At 43.1% G+C, this 13428-nt stretch overlaps 1 protein-coding gene across 6 annotated transcripts; it reads left to right on the top strand.

The window, feature by feature from the left end:
- Positions 1–504: 504 nt before the first annotated feature.
- On the top strand, positions 505–13175 carry TMEM143 (transmembrane protein 143). Of its 6 annotated transcripts, none has more exons than XM_078377051.1 (8): positions 635–724; positions 1226–1421; positions 4298–4405; positions 5633–5827; positions 7195–7331; positions 8679–8958; positions 10337–10541; positions 10638–13175. In XM_078377051.1, exons 2-8 carry the CDS (start codon positions 1227–1229, stop codon positions 10790–10792), a joined length of 1275 nt encoding a protein of 424 aa, XP_078233177.1. In that variant the 5' UTR covers positions 635–724; position 1226; the 3' UTR covers positions 10793–13175. The 6 variants fall into 6 exon arrangements, with proteins under 6 accessions (XP_078233179.1, XP_078233177.1, XP_078233180.1 ...); XM_078377052.1 differs by having other exon boundaries at positions 677–773; XM_078377053.1 differs by lacking the exon at positions 1226–1421 and having other exon boundaries at positions 505–724.
- Positions 13176–13428: the final 253 nt, after the last annotated feature.

Here is a 13428-nt window from a genome sequence, read left to right as displayed (position 1 = left end):
AAAGAGCGTCTGACAGAACTCGAAGCCTGATTGGTCCACTCCACTGACTACCCCTACCACTCAGACAGTTGGAAATAACTGTTGGGGGAGGGGAGGAGAAGATCGCGCGCCACTTCAGAACCTCTGGACTGCGCACAAGAGAAGAGGTGGGCGGGAAGCAGCGACGCTTTGCGCATGCGCAATTTGGAAAAGTGGAGCGAGACAGAAAGTAGTGCGCTTGCGCGCATTTGATAAGAAACTACAGTACTTGGCCTGTGACTGCAAAATTTAGTGACAGACCTCAGTGTGCAGTGGCATTTGGGCACTGAGCATGGGGTTCTAACTATCTAGGCCCCGGCTTCAATAACCTTTTTCCGACGAAATCACTTTGAAATAATATATAGGAAATTGGCTGGGGAAAAACGGCGTAGCGGAAATGCAACGTTGTGCATGCTCATATTCTATTTTTTTCTATCTCTGTGGTATAGTCTGACGTAACAGGGTCCAGATACAAGCAATTGCGCATGCGTATGTCGCGGAGCGGGCCCAAAACAACTGGAGAGCAAATAAGATGAAAGGAAGGAGTTAAGGGCAGAAAGGGGGGGGAGAGAGAAAACGAAACACGCGCCTGCGCAGTATAAAGTCAATGTCAGCCCTTTCTATTTTAAGGTTAGAGTTTGGTGCTCTCATGGTCGATTTCTTTTTCCGCTCCCTTCCAACCTCTCCTGTTTCCATCGGGCCAAAAGTGAGTTTGCTTTTGCCCGAAGAGGAAAGAATGGATAACTGCTTGGTCCGTAAGTTGGTCGGGGGCGTTGCACAGAATGGCGAGGAATGACCTTTACCCTCATCAGTTCAGACACTTTGATGTATTTGTGGCTGGTGGTGAACTTTGACCCTTGCATCTTGTTTTGCTCCTTTGATTTGGACCAGGGCTCGCTGAACTGGGGGTGTGTGAAGTCTTGTCCTGTGGTGCATGAGCCTTCTGCTTTGGCTGAAACTCAGATCATGAACATCCTTTGCCTTGCATACCGTATCCACTGATGAATTTTGGTCTCCTTGGTCTGCCTAAGCCTCTGCTGACTTTTGATCTTGTTGCTTTGAAGGACATGCCTGCAGCATTGCTTTCTCTAAGTGGTGGTATCTATTTGCAAATTAGAGTTGATTATTAAAAAGAACTTTTCAAAGGCAACCCAAACATGCCCTGATACTGCTGGTTTTCTGACTGTTGACCTTTGGACTGCCCTAGAATGCTGTGTGTGGCACGACTGGCCCTAGGGGCTGGGGTTATAGGATTGCCATGCCGTGGTAAGTCTTCCCTAGCTGCCAAGATGGTGAAATACCGGAAGATGTGGAAACCGACAGAGCCACAAAACTGGGCAGTGGATTATCAAGAGCGATACATCCCCTTTTCCAAGGATCAGCTGGTGGATGCCCTAGTAAAGGTATAAATAGGAGCCCGCATGAATTCTGAAAACTCAGAAAAATATGGTGCAGTTACAGAATTCAAAAATCTCCCTTTCAACTTTTACTTAACTTTCTAGCTCCTAAAAGTGGTAAAAATAGGTTTCAGTATGTTTGGGTGCATGTGTTGAAATACTGGAATCAGGGAACCTGTCCAAACAATTGCTAGCAGTTAGAAAGCAGTTCCTCCATGCCTGTTGCTAGCACAAACAGATGTAGCAGTAAAAAAAATGTATCACTTTTCTTATTCTATACTTTTGGCCCAGAACTTCGGTTAGTTTTGTGCAGAAAATGCTTTGTTTGACCTTTCAGTGAGAAGTGTACACTGTCTTGGGTACAGCTTAATTCATTCTGCACCAAAGCCATTTGCATCCTAAAGGTAAACACCTGTCAGCATGTGAGAACACTGAATAATACACTTCTGTTGTTTAAAACTTTAAAACTTCATGAGTGCTGCAAGCTGGTGTTATATTAAACAGAACTGATGAAGGCCCTTGTGGAAAGCTTAATCTTGGTTAGATGGCCAAAGCAGAGATGTATGAAGAGTTCAGATATTAACAAATTAATGTCTAAGTGTAGAAAAACCCAGTAGTGGATGGATGATCAAGAAAAAAATATGTTTAGCTATAAATACTCTTAAGCTACTTTTAAGTATGTCATTAAGGTACTAAGTAAGTAAAAATACAAGGTATGTAATAAAGTTCACAATAAAGTTAACTAAACATGAAATTAATATACTTTCATTAAATAAAAGTTGCAATAAAAACTAGATATCAAATTATTTTTGGAAGTGTTTAGTAGAATAAGAATGCCTAGTCCAGTTTCTGAAAAGGGGCTGGTGAAAGTAAAAGAGATGTTCCATAGTCCTGGAGCTATGTGTTTTTAGTAGAAGAGGTTGTATCTCATAAGAGTATGGAAACTGGAGTAGGGCCTTGTTAGCAAATTGTAATCCCCTGGCTGGAAGTGTGTTTGTAGCACAGGAGAGAGGATTTATTTTTGTTTATGTGTGTGCATGTGTCTGGTCTCTGGGTGTCTGTGAATTTCGTTGTATGTGTATATACTTACAATGACAAATTATTATTATTATTATTATTATTATTATTATTATTATTATTTATTATTATTATTATTATTATTATTATTATTATTATTATTATTATTATTATTTGTCTGTTCAGTTAGCTCAGTGTAGCATGCAAGGCTGTTTCTTCTTTCTGCTCACAACTACACTATGGAATAGGTCAGGCTGAGAGTGTGTCCCTAGCCCAAGGTCTCTCAATGAGTTTTATGGCTGGCAGGGGATTTGAAGACCTCAGATCTCCTGAGCCCTCTAAATCACTACACCACACTGCTTCTCTGGATTGTATGGGTGAAGGTCTTCCAAATCAGATAAAGATGTACAACTCGAACCTACCTGGCACAAAGGTGGTTTAGGTCTTTCTGAAAAGGTTTTTTAAAAAAGGGGAAAATGAAGAAACATGTGAACTAACACATTGAGAAGGAGACAAATCATTGCAGGTATGGTGAGTTGCATGACCTGGAAAAGAAAAGACGACAAAAGGGATAATAAATGATATTGCAAAAAAAAAGAGAGAGGGATGCAAAAAACAAAGATGAGGGAGGAACAATGATTAGAATTTCTGGCTATCCAGGATTGCTGTGCTTAGATCAACAGTACACAGCTTAGGTCCTGCAGATTTTTTGGACTGCAACTAACATCAGTCTCACCAGCAACATCAGTGATAAGGAATAATGGGGTTTGTAGTCCAAAGCATGTGAGGACTCAGGGTTGCCTCCTGCTGGCCAAGTTTCTTCAGCAGTATTCTGAAAGTATGAAAACTGTTTTGAGCATTCTGTATGTGGAAGGTTGTGTATTGTTTAGACTGAAAACTATGATTCCACTTTTTGTATGTGACTTTGCTCCCCATGTGTTACCTTTGTGTCGGGAAAAAAGAGGGCTTTTTGTGAATCAGAATGAGAGTGGGGGTGGGCCGAGAACTGCATGGCTAAATTTAAAGAGGATCACCTTCTTGAGGTAGGTCGGAAGAAATAATTTGGCTCAAGGGCATTGGTAGTGGCACACTATGAACTGAGCCCATTTCAATTTACATCAGGGTTAGTAACAAGGTGGCATTCCAGTACAGTAGGAGCAGAGTTTTAAAGTGATTTGTTATCTGTTGATTTGTTACTTTTTAATGACATGCAATGTATCTAGCAGTTACGATGATATTTTCTGGGGGCTTCAGATTAAGAGAAGTCTCAGGGTTCATGGTGCTAACAGAGGAAAAAGTTTGATCTGTTGTGTACGGAGCCTTAATGCCTGAGCAGCCATCTCTACATTCCTAGCTGGTCTCAGGGCTTACCAGCTCAATGTGACAGTGTTTGTAGATGTGTTGCACCTATATTGGTTGTTTTGCAATTACTGGACAATTACAGTACAATCATTTTTGCAGTTATTTCACAAGGGTCTGTTTCCTGGGATATCACAAAGGCCCACCCTTTGGTCTCAGATTTTGTCCTTGAAATGTTCGGGAAGCTGCTAACCAGCAACCCTAAAGGTACTTTAAGAAGGCTGTCCTTGAGAAATCTTAACATCCAGGCAAACTTGTGAGAATATAGTTTTCCAAATACCTGTTTATTCATTTGCAATATTTATTAAAAATCAGTTTCTAAGCAGTTTGCACGCAACCAATGGTATAGGCCATCACTTCAGATACTGCTGTGGTTGACTAAACAAAGCATCCTTTTTACATAAACAGCTTCATTTTAATGTGACATGAAGAATTTCCCCCCATAAAACAGGTTGCTGCTTGGAACTGCTTTTGGCTTGAACTGTGCTCTCTTTTCCTTCCCTCAGGAATTCCACTCGTCCAGCCCCGCAGATAGAGAGTCGTTCATGGCCTTTGTCTCCCATGTGGATTCCAATCTTCTGCTTCGTTACCACTCTGTCCGAGAGCAGTTACAAGTAATAATAACAATGTGCCTTGTTTTTCCATGAATTGTATATTGGACCGCAGGACAAGTATTAGGGTGGGAAGCTACGAGCTTGCCGCAGAAGCAACGTTCCCTCTAATTTTCATCCCCGCTGGGCAGGGCTTCGCCTCTCTTTCTCGCAGCTTCACCCATGCATGAATGTGCGACTCTGCAACCCCTTCCCCCCACAAAGGGTTCTGTTGCAACCAGAATCTAAGAGGTTAAATATGATCACTGCGAGGAGGAGGAGGAGGAGGAGGGAAACTGCATGGAGGGAGGCAGAAAACTGCATGGAGGGAGGCAGAGACACACGCATCCACCTGGGTTAGAAGGAACCTTGCCTAGAAGTGATAGGCTCTGATGAGCATAAATGTAGCCATGTAGCTATATTTATTGGTTAAACATTGTTGCGGCTTTGATGTTACATCAAGTTGCTTCCAGCCTATGACAACACTGATAGGGGTTTTGAGATATGTGAGATATTCAAGGTGTCATTTGCCATTGTCACACACCCCTCTGAATTTCCGTGGCCAAGTAGGAATTTGAACTCAGGTCTCCTAAGTCCTGATCTGACACCCATATCTATTAAACCACACTATCTATTATTTATTAGTTACATTTATATTCCTTCTTTCCATTGATGAATATACATGGCCCTCCTCTCCTATCTTCAGAGGCACCCTGTAAATAAGCATGACTGAAAGTGTGTAACTGGCCCAAGGCTGTCCAGTGAGCCTCATGCCTAAGTGAAAATGAGAACCTGGGTCTCTCAAGTCCCAGTTCAGCAATCTGGCCAAAACACCACCTTGATCCTCTACACAGGCCTTTATTCAATTTTAACTACCTTTCAACTGGCTGGGGAAGTTATAACAATAGCAATAAGCGAGAGGCTTGTTTTCTTCTGCAGCCAGCACAGAAATGCATCCAGTTGTGCAGATCTGCTGGCAGAGGGATGGAGTGTGCCTTGTCTTCCACCATCCTCCACATTTTAATGTGGCGCAGAAGGAGGGAGCTCCAGTTTCTCCACAGCCAGCATAAAAAGTGAGTGGGCTGGTAGAGAAGTGCTGGAGCAGACTTCCCTTCCTTATCCAGCCAACTTGCCCAGCAGCAGAGAACTGTTTGTAGCATATGACAAGCAATTAGTGAAACATGATGTTATCTTCATACTAATAACTGTTCTACTGTTTTTTCTCTCTCTCTACCCCCCGGCCCCCGCCAGTTTCTGTATGCACCTATTAATCCTGATCGGGACACACTGGAGGAGTTCTCTATGACAGATGCTGAGCGGTTAGTGAAAGAACAGGAAGTTTTGGCCAAGATGGAGCCACTGCTGAACCAGGCCAATTTCAACAGCTTGTCAGAAGAAGCCCTGGCTTATGCCCTTGTGGTCCATCACCCGCATGATGAAGTCCAGGTGTGGCCTTGTGCTTGGGTGAGGGGAGGGCACATCCTCTTCCTCCTTAGAACATACTGACTGAAATCAAGCCGTCTGCATAAAAATGTGGTGAGAGTAAAGTGGGCCAGTCCTAAAATATTTTTCTACACCTTCCACCACATACGGTAGAATCATAGAATAATTCGAGTTGAAAGGGGCTTGTAAGGCCCTCAAGTCCAACCTCTGGGCTCACGTACATCAATTACAACATGAAAGGGGCAGGATCTTTCCTAGCTGATATCTGCTGTGATGGTTTTCTGTTTGCTAGGGATTTTTGGCATAGGAGAATATTTATACCTGTGATTTCTTCCCTCAACAGGCTGGAGTAATTAAGCCTATTTTACCACCTCATGCTGTTGCATGTAGACCAGCCTGAATCTAGCCTTGGGCTTGATTTGTGCAGGCCTAGACTGAAGTCCCTGAAGTTCATTTCTATTCTCTGAAGCTTCTGGAACTAAACAGGAATACTTCTCATCCTTTGGGGATTTGACCAACCCTGGAATTTTTGTTACTGAGAAGATTATGCTACTAAGTATGGGTAGAACTAAATGAAAGGCCCTCCGGTTTATCTGGCTTTGTGCAGGAGGGGTCAACAGCAGAGCTCCAAACATTTTTTAAACCCCATACGTTGGAGCTTTGTGATGTCAGCCATTTGCTTAGATTAGACTTATTTTTGAAGGTCTGTGCAGGATCATATAAAAGGCATATCTAGTCTACCATTCTGTCCCCGATAGTGGTATGTGGATGTGCGATTTTGGTCCACAACTCCCAGAGTCCCCTAAGCAGCTATTAGAGTTGTGATCCAAAATCACAAATCTGCAGAACTCTTATTTCCTGTTGTAGCCAGTCAGATCCCCTTGCAAATCCCACTAGTGGGACATGGGGGCAATAACCCTCTCATGATTCTTCTTCCTAGCAACATGCATCCAGAGGCATACTGGCTTTGATACAGAGGGAAATGCATAGCTACCATAGCTGGTAGTCATTTATAGCACTCTCTTCCATGATTTTTTTCTGTAAGAATGAACACAGTAGAAAATGCTCATACTATTTTTCATTGATTGCATAGCTTGTTTTATTCACATGTCCAGTATTAGGTTTTTATTACCCATTTATTTATTTTCCTACTACACTTATGCTAAAGGTGTTTGGTGGGTTGATTGCTGTTAATGCTATCAGGTATTTGAAAAATGCGCTGGAAAAAAGTTTAGCTAAAAAAATGTGGCAAACTGAAAACCAGAACATTCACACTAGGCCCTGACAGGAGTTGCCACTAAATACCTATCACTCCTCCCCCTAGCAACAAGTGTAATTTTTTTTTGCCAGATCTGTCATTCTTTCTGCAGGTGACAGTGAATCTGGATCAATATGAATACATGAGATTTTGGGCCCTGGGCCAACGGATCGGGCCCCTGCGTGTGATGACCACGCTTCCGGTCCAAAAGAGGGGGTTCTTTGACAAGACTCGGATTCCATCAGACAGGCAAGAAAATATTGTCTCCCTGATATCTGTTGCCATCCAGTGAGATCGTTTTGAGGAGAGCTGTTCCCAAGATGCTGCATTAACATAGGAAGCTGCCTTCTCCCAGGTCAGACATCCCTCCATCTAGCTGAGTATTGGAAGTAAGAAGAGCCCATGGATCTCTCTCATCCGGCATCCTATTCATAAAATGACCACAGTCAAGGATGCTTCTGGGAAGCCCACAAGCAGAAAATGAGGGCACCCGCCTTCTCTTGCTATTATTCTTCAGCAACTTCTATACAGGGGCATTCTGCTTCTGATGTTGAAGGTAATACATTGCCACAATGAGCACTAGGCAACATAGTGATTCTTGCCTGTTATGGCTTATTTGGTCTAGCTAAGGAGAATTGACTGAGCACATCTAAGAAGTAGTGACTTCATTGTTGAATGAGAGGGTGTCCCCTGCTACCTTCAAAGAGGCATTAATGTGACACAAATCTTTTGAAAACACCTCTCTCAACCTAGAGGTTTGTAATAACTGCCGTGTGGTAGGAAATCACCCATTTTTCGTAAAGTGTTTGAGCGGGCAGGAGTGACTCAGCTTCAGGCTTATTTCCTTGACTTTTTCCTCCCCATTAGCTATCTGGAGCTTTCTTATAGGTGGTATGATTGCATTTTATGTTTTATTGTGTTGTTGTAAAGCATTTCAGGCTTTGTACAAATGATAAACGACTAGAAGAATTCCTGTGCTAAACTTAACATCTAGCCAGAAAGCAGCAGCCTGATGCCAATGTTAGTTTAGACAAGATTTGTCCCACTGAATCAATGAAATGTGCACAAGTTTTAATGTGACAAATGTCCACTGATTCTATGTCTCTAAGTGGAATTGACAATTTGAATTGGGCCAGATTCTTTAGTTTAACCAATGGGAATAGCATTCCACTGTTTCTGGTTGTGATCTTTCCCAACATCCCCCTACCTTACCTTTCACAAACTGGAAATTCCAGGGGCTGAACCTGGGACCTTCTACATGTGAAGCATGTACTCTGCTTTCTGACCTACAGCCCCTATGCCAGACCTTGTATGTCATTGTGGCAGGCTTGTATCATAAAATCCTCGATGTATCATAAAATTTGAGTTTTCTTTTGCCAGAACAACATTTTATTACTTGCCACCAGAAACTAAAATAAATTCTCTTTCTTAGAACTGGAACTTTTTAGAGATTAATCTCTTGCAGAATTCTTGATTTAGAAAGAAAATATTGCTGGGTTTGTTTGTTTGATCTTTGGCACAATAAGAAGCTTGAATACTTTTTTTACACTGTTTATGTGTTCTGGTGTTGTTGTCCTTTCTCTTCTCTTGATCCAGGCGTTACTTCAAACGAGTGGTGGTGGCTGCACGGGTTAAAAATGCCTACTTGATGCTGAAATGCTTTAAGGACATTCCCTTGGAAGGCCTAGAGCAGCTGCTGCCAGCCGTCAAAGTCCGCACCTCCATCCTTTACCGCACACTTCTCAATATGATGCTTATTGTGAGCGGTTTGGCTGTTTTTGTCAATGTTGGCATGGTGGTGCTTTCTGACCTTAAGATTGGCACGACCACGCTGCTAATTTTTTTCGCTGCCTTAATGGCCTTCCGGGCTTCGAAGGTATGTCTAGATTGTTGTCAAGAAAATTGCAAGTCATACTAGAATTCTGTTTAAAAAAGCCAGCTTATCTGTGAAACACATTCACAACCACAGGTTCTTCGAAAACATAGCCCATCTCTTTCTGCATGCTATAGATCAGGGGTCCACGGCCTGGTACCGGGCCTGGGCTGGACTGAGCCGCAGAGACAGATCTCCCACCCCCCTGCACACCCGCCCCTCCGCACAGCACCTTCGTGTATGCACACAAATGCATGAGCGAGCGCCTCCCACCCCTTCGCACACGTGTGTGCCCCCCATGCCCCCCCACCCTTTGTGTATTTGCGTGTGCCCATGTGAGCACCCCAGCTCCTTCGCGCAAGTGTGTGCGCATGCGAGTGCACCCCCCACTCCTTTGTGTGTGAGCGTGGGGGGTGCCCTGTGTTCCCCAGTCGGTCCATGGAGTTAAAAAAGTTGGGGACCACTGCTATAGTTGATTCTTCTATTCTCCCAAGAGGGAGGACTAGTGGAATAAGATGAATATGTAATGTGAGCCACTGTGTGGGCTTCCCCAAACAGAATCTGGATCTAGATTGATCTTTGGTCTGATCCAGGAAGGCTTTTATATTCTTACTGCATCAGGGATGGGGCTGACCATTTTAGTTGAAAGATGACGTGGTGACCATTCACAAAGCCCAGGAGGCCTCATGGTATTGTTGATCAAGGGATTGCTTTACTGCTATTAATAAGAGCTTGTGTGGGGAGTGAAATGGAAAAGGATGCCAGCACCCCCTTGATTCAAATTTTACCTTGCACTTGACTCACTGAATGGATATAGGCATCCTACAGTTTCTTGGCCTGTTTCCCTGTAAGTTGGTGAGAGAATATATGCGTAGCACTTTGGGGTACTAAATAATTCTGTATAAATACTTGCGATTAAGGTGCAGGCAACAGAGAAAAGCCATAATAAAATGGGAGCACCCTGGAGAAACACATGTTTTTGTTCAGACCTTTATTTAAAAAGTCTCTACATGGGACAGAATCAGGATAAGGCAAATTTAATCCTAGAAACTGGGAACCTGTGATTGACAGGTTTGTTCTTCTCAATTGCAATCTTGTTTGCCATAGGAACAACATAGGAAGCTGCCAGTAGCCATGTTCTAGAAGTAGTAGTCTAAAACAGTCGCTTTTCCCATCTCTGGGAAAACATACCAAACATGTGTTTGAAGGTCTCACTGCAACACAAAACAGCACCCTGCTTCTGCTTCCGCCCTACAAATCTGTTGTGGAGGTGAGGCCTGAATTGCAGCTTCTTTTCTTGTGTATGTCCCAAGTGTCCCCTCCTCCCCCGCAAGTCTGGCTTTCTAACGATAACTCTGGGTTGTTTTCTAAATGTTCAAAGGCTTTTGGCCAGCGCCGAAATGTCCACTCCCTAGAGTTGGTTCATATGCTCTACTACCGCAGTACATCCAACAACGCAGAGCTGCTGGATGCCATTGCTCTGCGCGCCCAGGAGGAACATGCCAAAGAGGTCATCTTGGCACAGAGCTTCCTCCTCCAGCTGCATCATCATCATTATCACCAGCACCCCCTACAGGAGGATATAGGTATGACCTCACCTTGGTTCACTGGAATATAGACGCGTTTTAGTTCTAGCCAAGTTTGAGCAGGTTCCCTGATCTGTGTTTCTTTGTCCCTTACAGCCCCTGAAATTGTTGAACAGCTGAAGAAAGAGGTCCAGACTTGGCTCCTCTCTCACTCTGAGCTGGACATAACCTTCTGTGCTGAGCGTGCCTGCCAACATCTCAGGGAGCTAGGAGTTGGGGTCTCTCCCATAGCTCCAACCCATACAGTGTGACTAGGCTGGAACCCTGCGGTCACGGTTCTAGCTAGCCCTTTTGGCACAGCCTCTAAGGGCAAGCCTGGCAAGTTCAGAAGGCATGGTCATGGTGACGTCTATTTTCCTCTGCAGTATCGTAGGAGCAGTATGCAGAGGCACAACTCCTAATACTGCACAGATAACCAGAAACCACATGAGATTTCTGCTACTGTTTTTTTGGGTGGTGGGTCTTTGGAAGTGCATCTTCCCCAAGCGAAGCTATTGAGTGAGACATGAGCATCCGAATGAATGATCCGAGTCAAATTACAACTCAGGCACAGCTATCATAGGAGGGAGAGATGGGGTAATCTTGTTCTTGAATGGTTCCCTTGCGTGTTTTTGTTTGTTTGCAAAGGACTCGCATTATATGATGCTGCTGCTTTTAATTTTCATAAAGCTGCTTGGCCTTCCTCCAAGCCTGCTTTTCTTTTCTCTGAGAAATGAGGGAAAGCAGGACTGTTTACATTTGAAATGAGAACAGTGCCAGACAATGAATCTCTTATATTTAGAGCAAAAAGGCTTTAAAAAAACTTTGCTGTCCTACTGGGGGTGTTTAAAAAACCACAACAGCCATATTAAATTACTACTTTAGCACTTTGAAATTCATAACATGCACTTATGTGGAGTCTGAAGAATGCACTGCACACTGAGCTGTTCTTTTGCCTGTTCTACAGCAGTCACTAGGGTCGAGAAATTCACAATGCATGGTCTTCACAATAAGCTTATAAACTGTTTTACCTAATTAGGGAAAGACACTTTGCACATGGCAGGGGCATTTTTCCATATTACCTAGTCTTCCAAATTGTGGCCCTTATATTAATAACAGACTTGAGTTTTTGTCTCTAATGTCAGTTGTGAATGAAAGGATGAATTTGAGCTTAAACACACAAGGCCTAGGTTCCAATATTGTATCCACTGGACCGCATTATTCTGGTGCATTTTTTTTCTAGTTGCCGGGCAATTAACATATCTGTCAGTAGTGGATTAGAGTTTGGTGGGGAAATCTTTGAGAGATCTCTTGTGTGCACTAAGGTCTTGGTCTAACCTTATGGAGGAAACTTGCATACCTGACCTCTGTCTCTGCATATAATTAATGCATGTATGTTCAATGTACCTTTGTATGAACTTGGGGAAATAAGTCATCTGCCCCAACGGATGCAGCCATAACTGGGTGGATGGGTATGCTGTTGTTCATGGCTGGCTGTATATAAGACTTTAGTCCCCTTCTTTCCCCAGCCATCCTTAAATTATGTTAAAGGAGCACACATTTCAGGGTTATGCATGTTCTCCTGTGGTGGTGAAAGAGTGATGGGAAAAGCAGCCCTTATCAGAATTCTCTGTTATATTTGTCCATTCCTGGGAAAGCCTTAGCCATAGAACTGAAGAGACAGCTTGTGACATAGCGATTAAACTGCAGTACTGCAGTCAAGACTCTGCTCACGATCTGAGTTCAATCCCAGGTAGCCAGCTTGAGGTTGACTCAGCCTTCCATCCTTCCAGGGTTGGTAATTTGAGTACTCAACTTGCTGGTGGCGGCGGCAGCAATGTCTAGCTTGCATAATTAAATTGTAAAATGCCCAGAGAGTGCTTTAAGTGATATAGGGCAGTATATAAGAAGCACTTTTCGCTTTTTGAAGATACACGATTGAGAAGGATGCTGTTTGCGTGCCCTGACCTTTCTGTTATAGGAACCAAAACTAACAACAAAATACTGTGAAATATTTAAAAAAACTAAATTTCTAAAAAAAGGTGGTAATTGTGTTAATCTGTTGCATAAAAAAATAGCAGAGTCCTGTGCTAATTTTAAGACTAGCATGTTTTATTTGACATAAGCCCTCAAGGAAAATCAATTAAAGCATATGCTCAGTAAAACTTTATAGGCTTCAGGGTGCCACAGGACTCTTGAGTGTTTTTGTGACATTTGAACTGGTAATATCACACTCCAGTTCAACTCTGGGCTCTTCCTACTAAATCATTATCACTCTGCAATTTTTATCTGTTTCAAAAAGTCAAAATAGGATTGTTCCCTGTATGGCCATGTATGGTGGTGGGAGGGGAAATGCCAATAAACTCTGTGATCTGTCTAGCTCTGAACTAGAGACTGGCGCAACCAAAGTGAACCCTGCATCTTGAAATAGCAGGACTCAGAAAGATTACTCTTTTGGACAAAAACTCCCAGAATACCTTGACTGTCATGTCCAGAGATTATGAAAACTATAAACCTAAAATGTAATTTTTCTTAAGCACTGTAAAACAGTGTGGCTTGTCTGCCACAATGGAAAAAAATTGTCACAGCTTTCTGGGAAGGTGCATGGATGACTACTGTAGCCTTTGTGCAATAAAATATTCTTTATTTCTGCAAGTGATTGCTGCTTTTTTTTTAAAAAAAGGGAAACGATCCCATTTGATTTCATTTAGTCCAGCACAAGAGACAGTTGACCCTGGAGACCTGGGTTCAAATCCGTGGTTGGCCGTGGAAACTCACTTGTGGGGAAGGATGGTGGCAGCGCTGGTAAAACTGCCCCTTGAACATCTCGCATGCCTTGGTGACCCTACTAGGGTTGCCAAAGGTCAGAAGAAACTTGATGGCACATAACATTTCCCCCTGCCTCCTA

Source organism: Pogona vitticeps, chromosome 6 (assembly GCF_051106095.1).
Source record: "Pogona vitticeps strain Pit_001003342236 chromosome 6, PviZW2.1, whole genome shotgun sequence".
NCBI lineage: Eukaryota > Metazoa > Chordata > Lepidosauria > Squamata > Agamidae > Pogona > Pogona vitticeps.
Note: the sequence above shows the minus strand (reverse complement) of the source record. Positions and strands in the feature narration are given on the sequence as shown.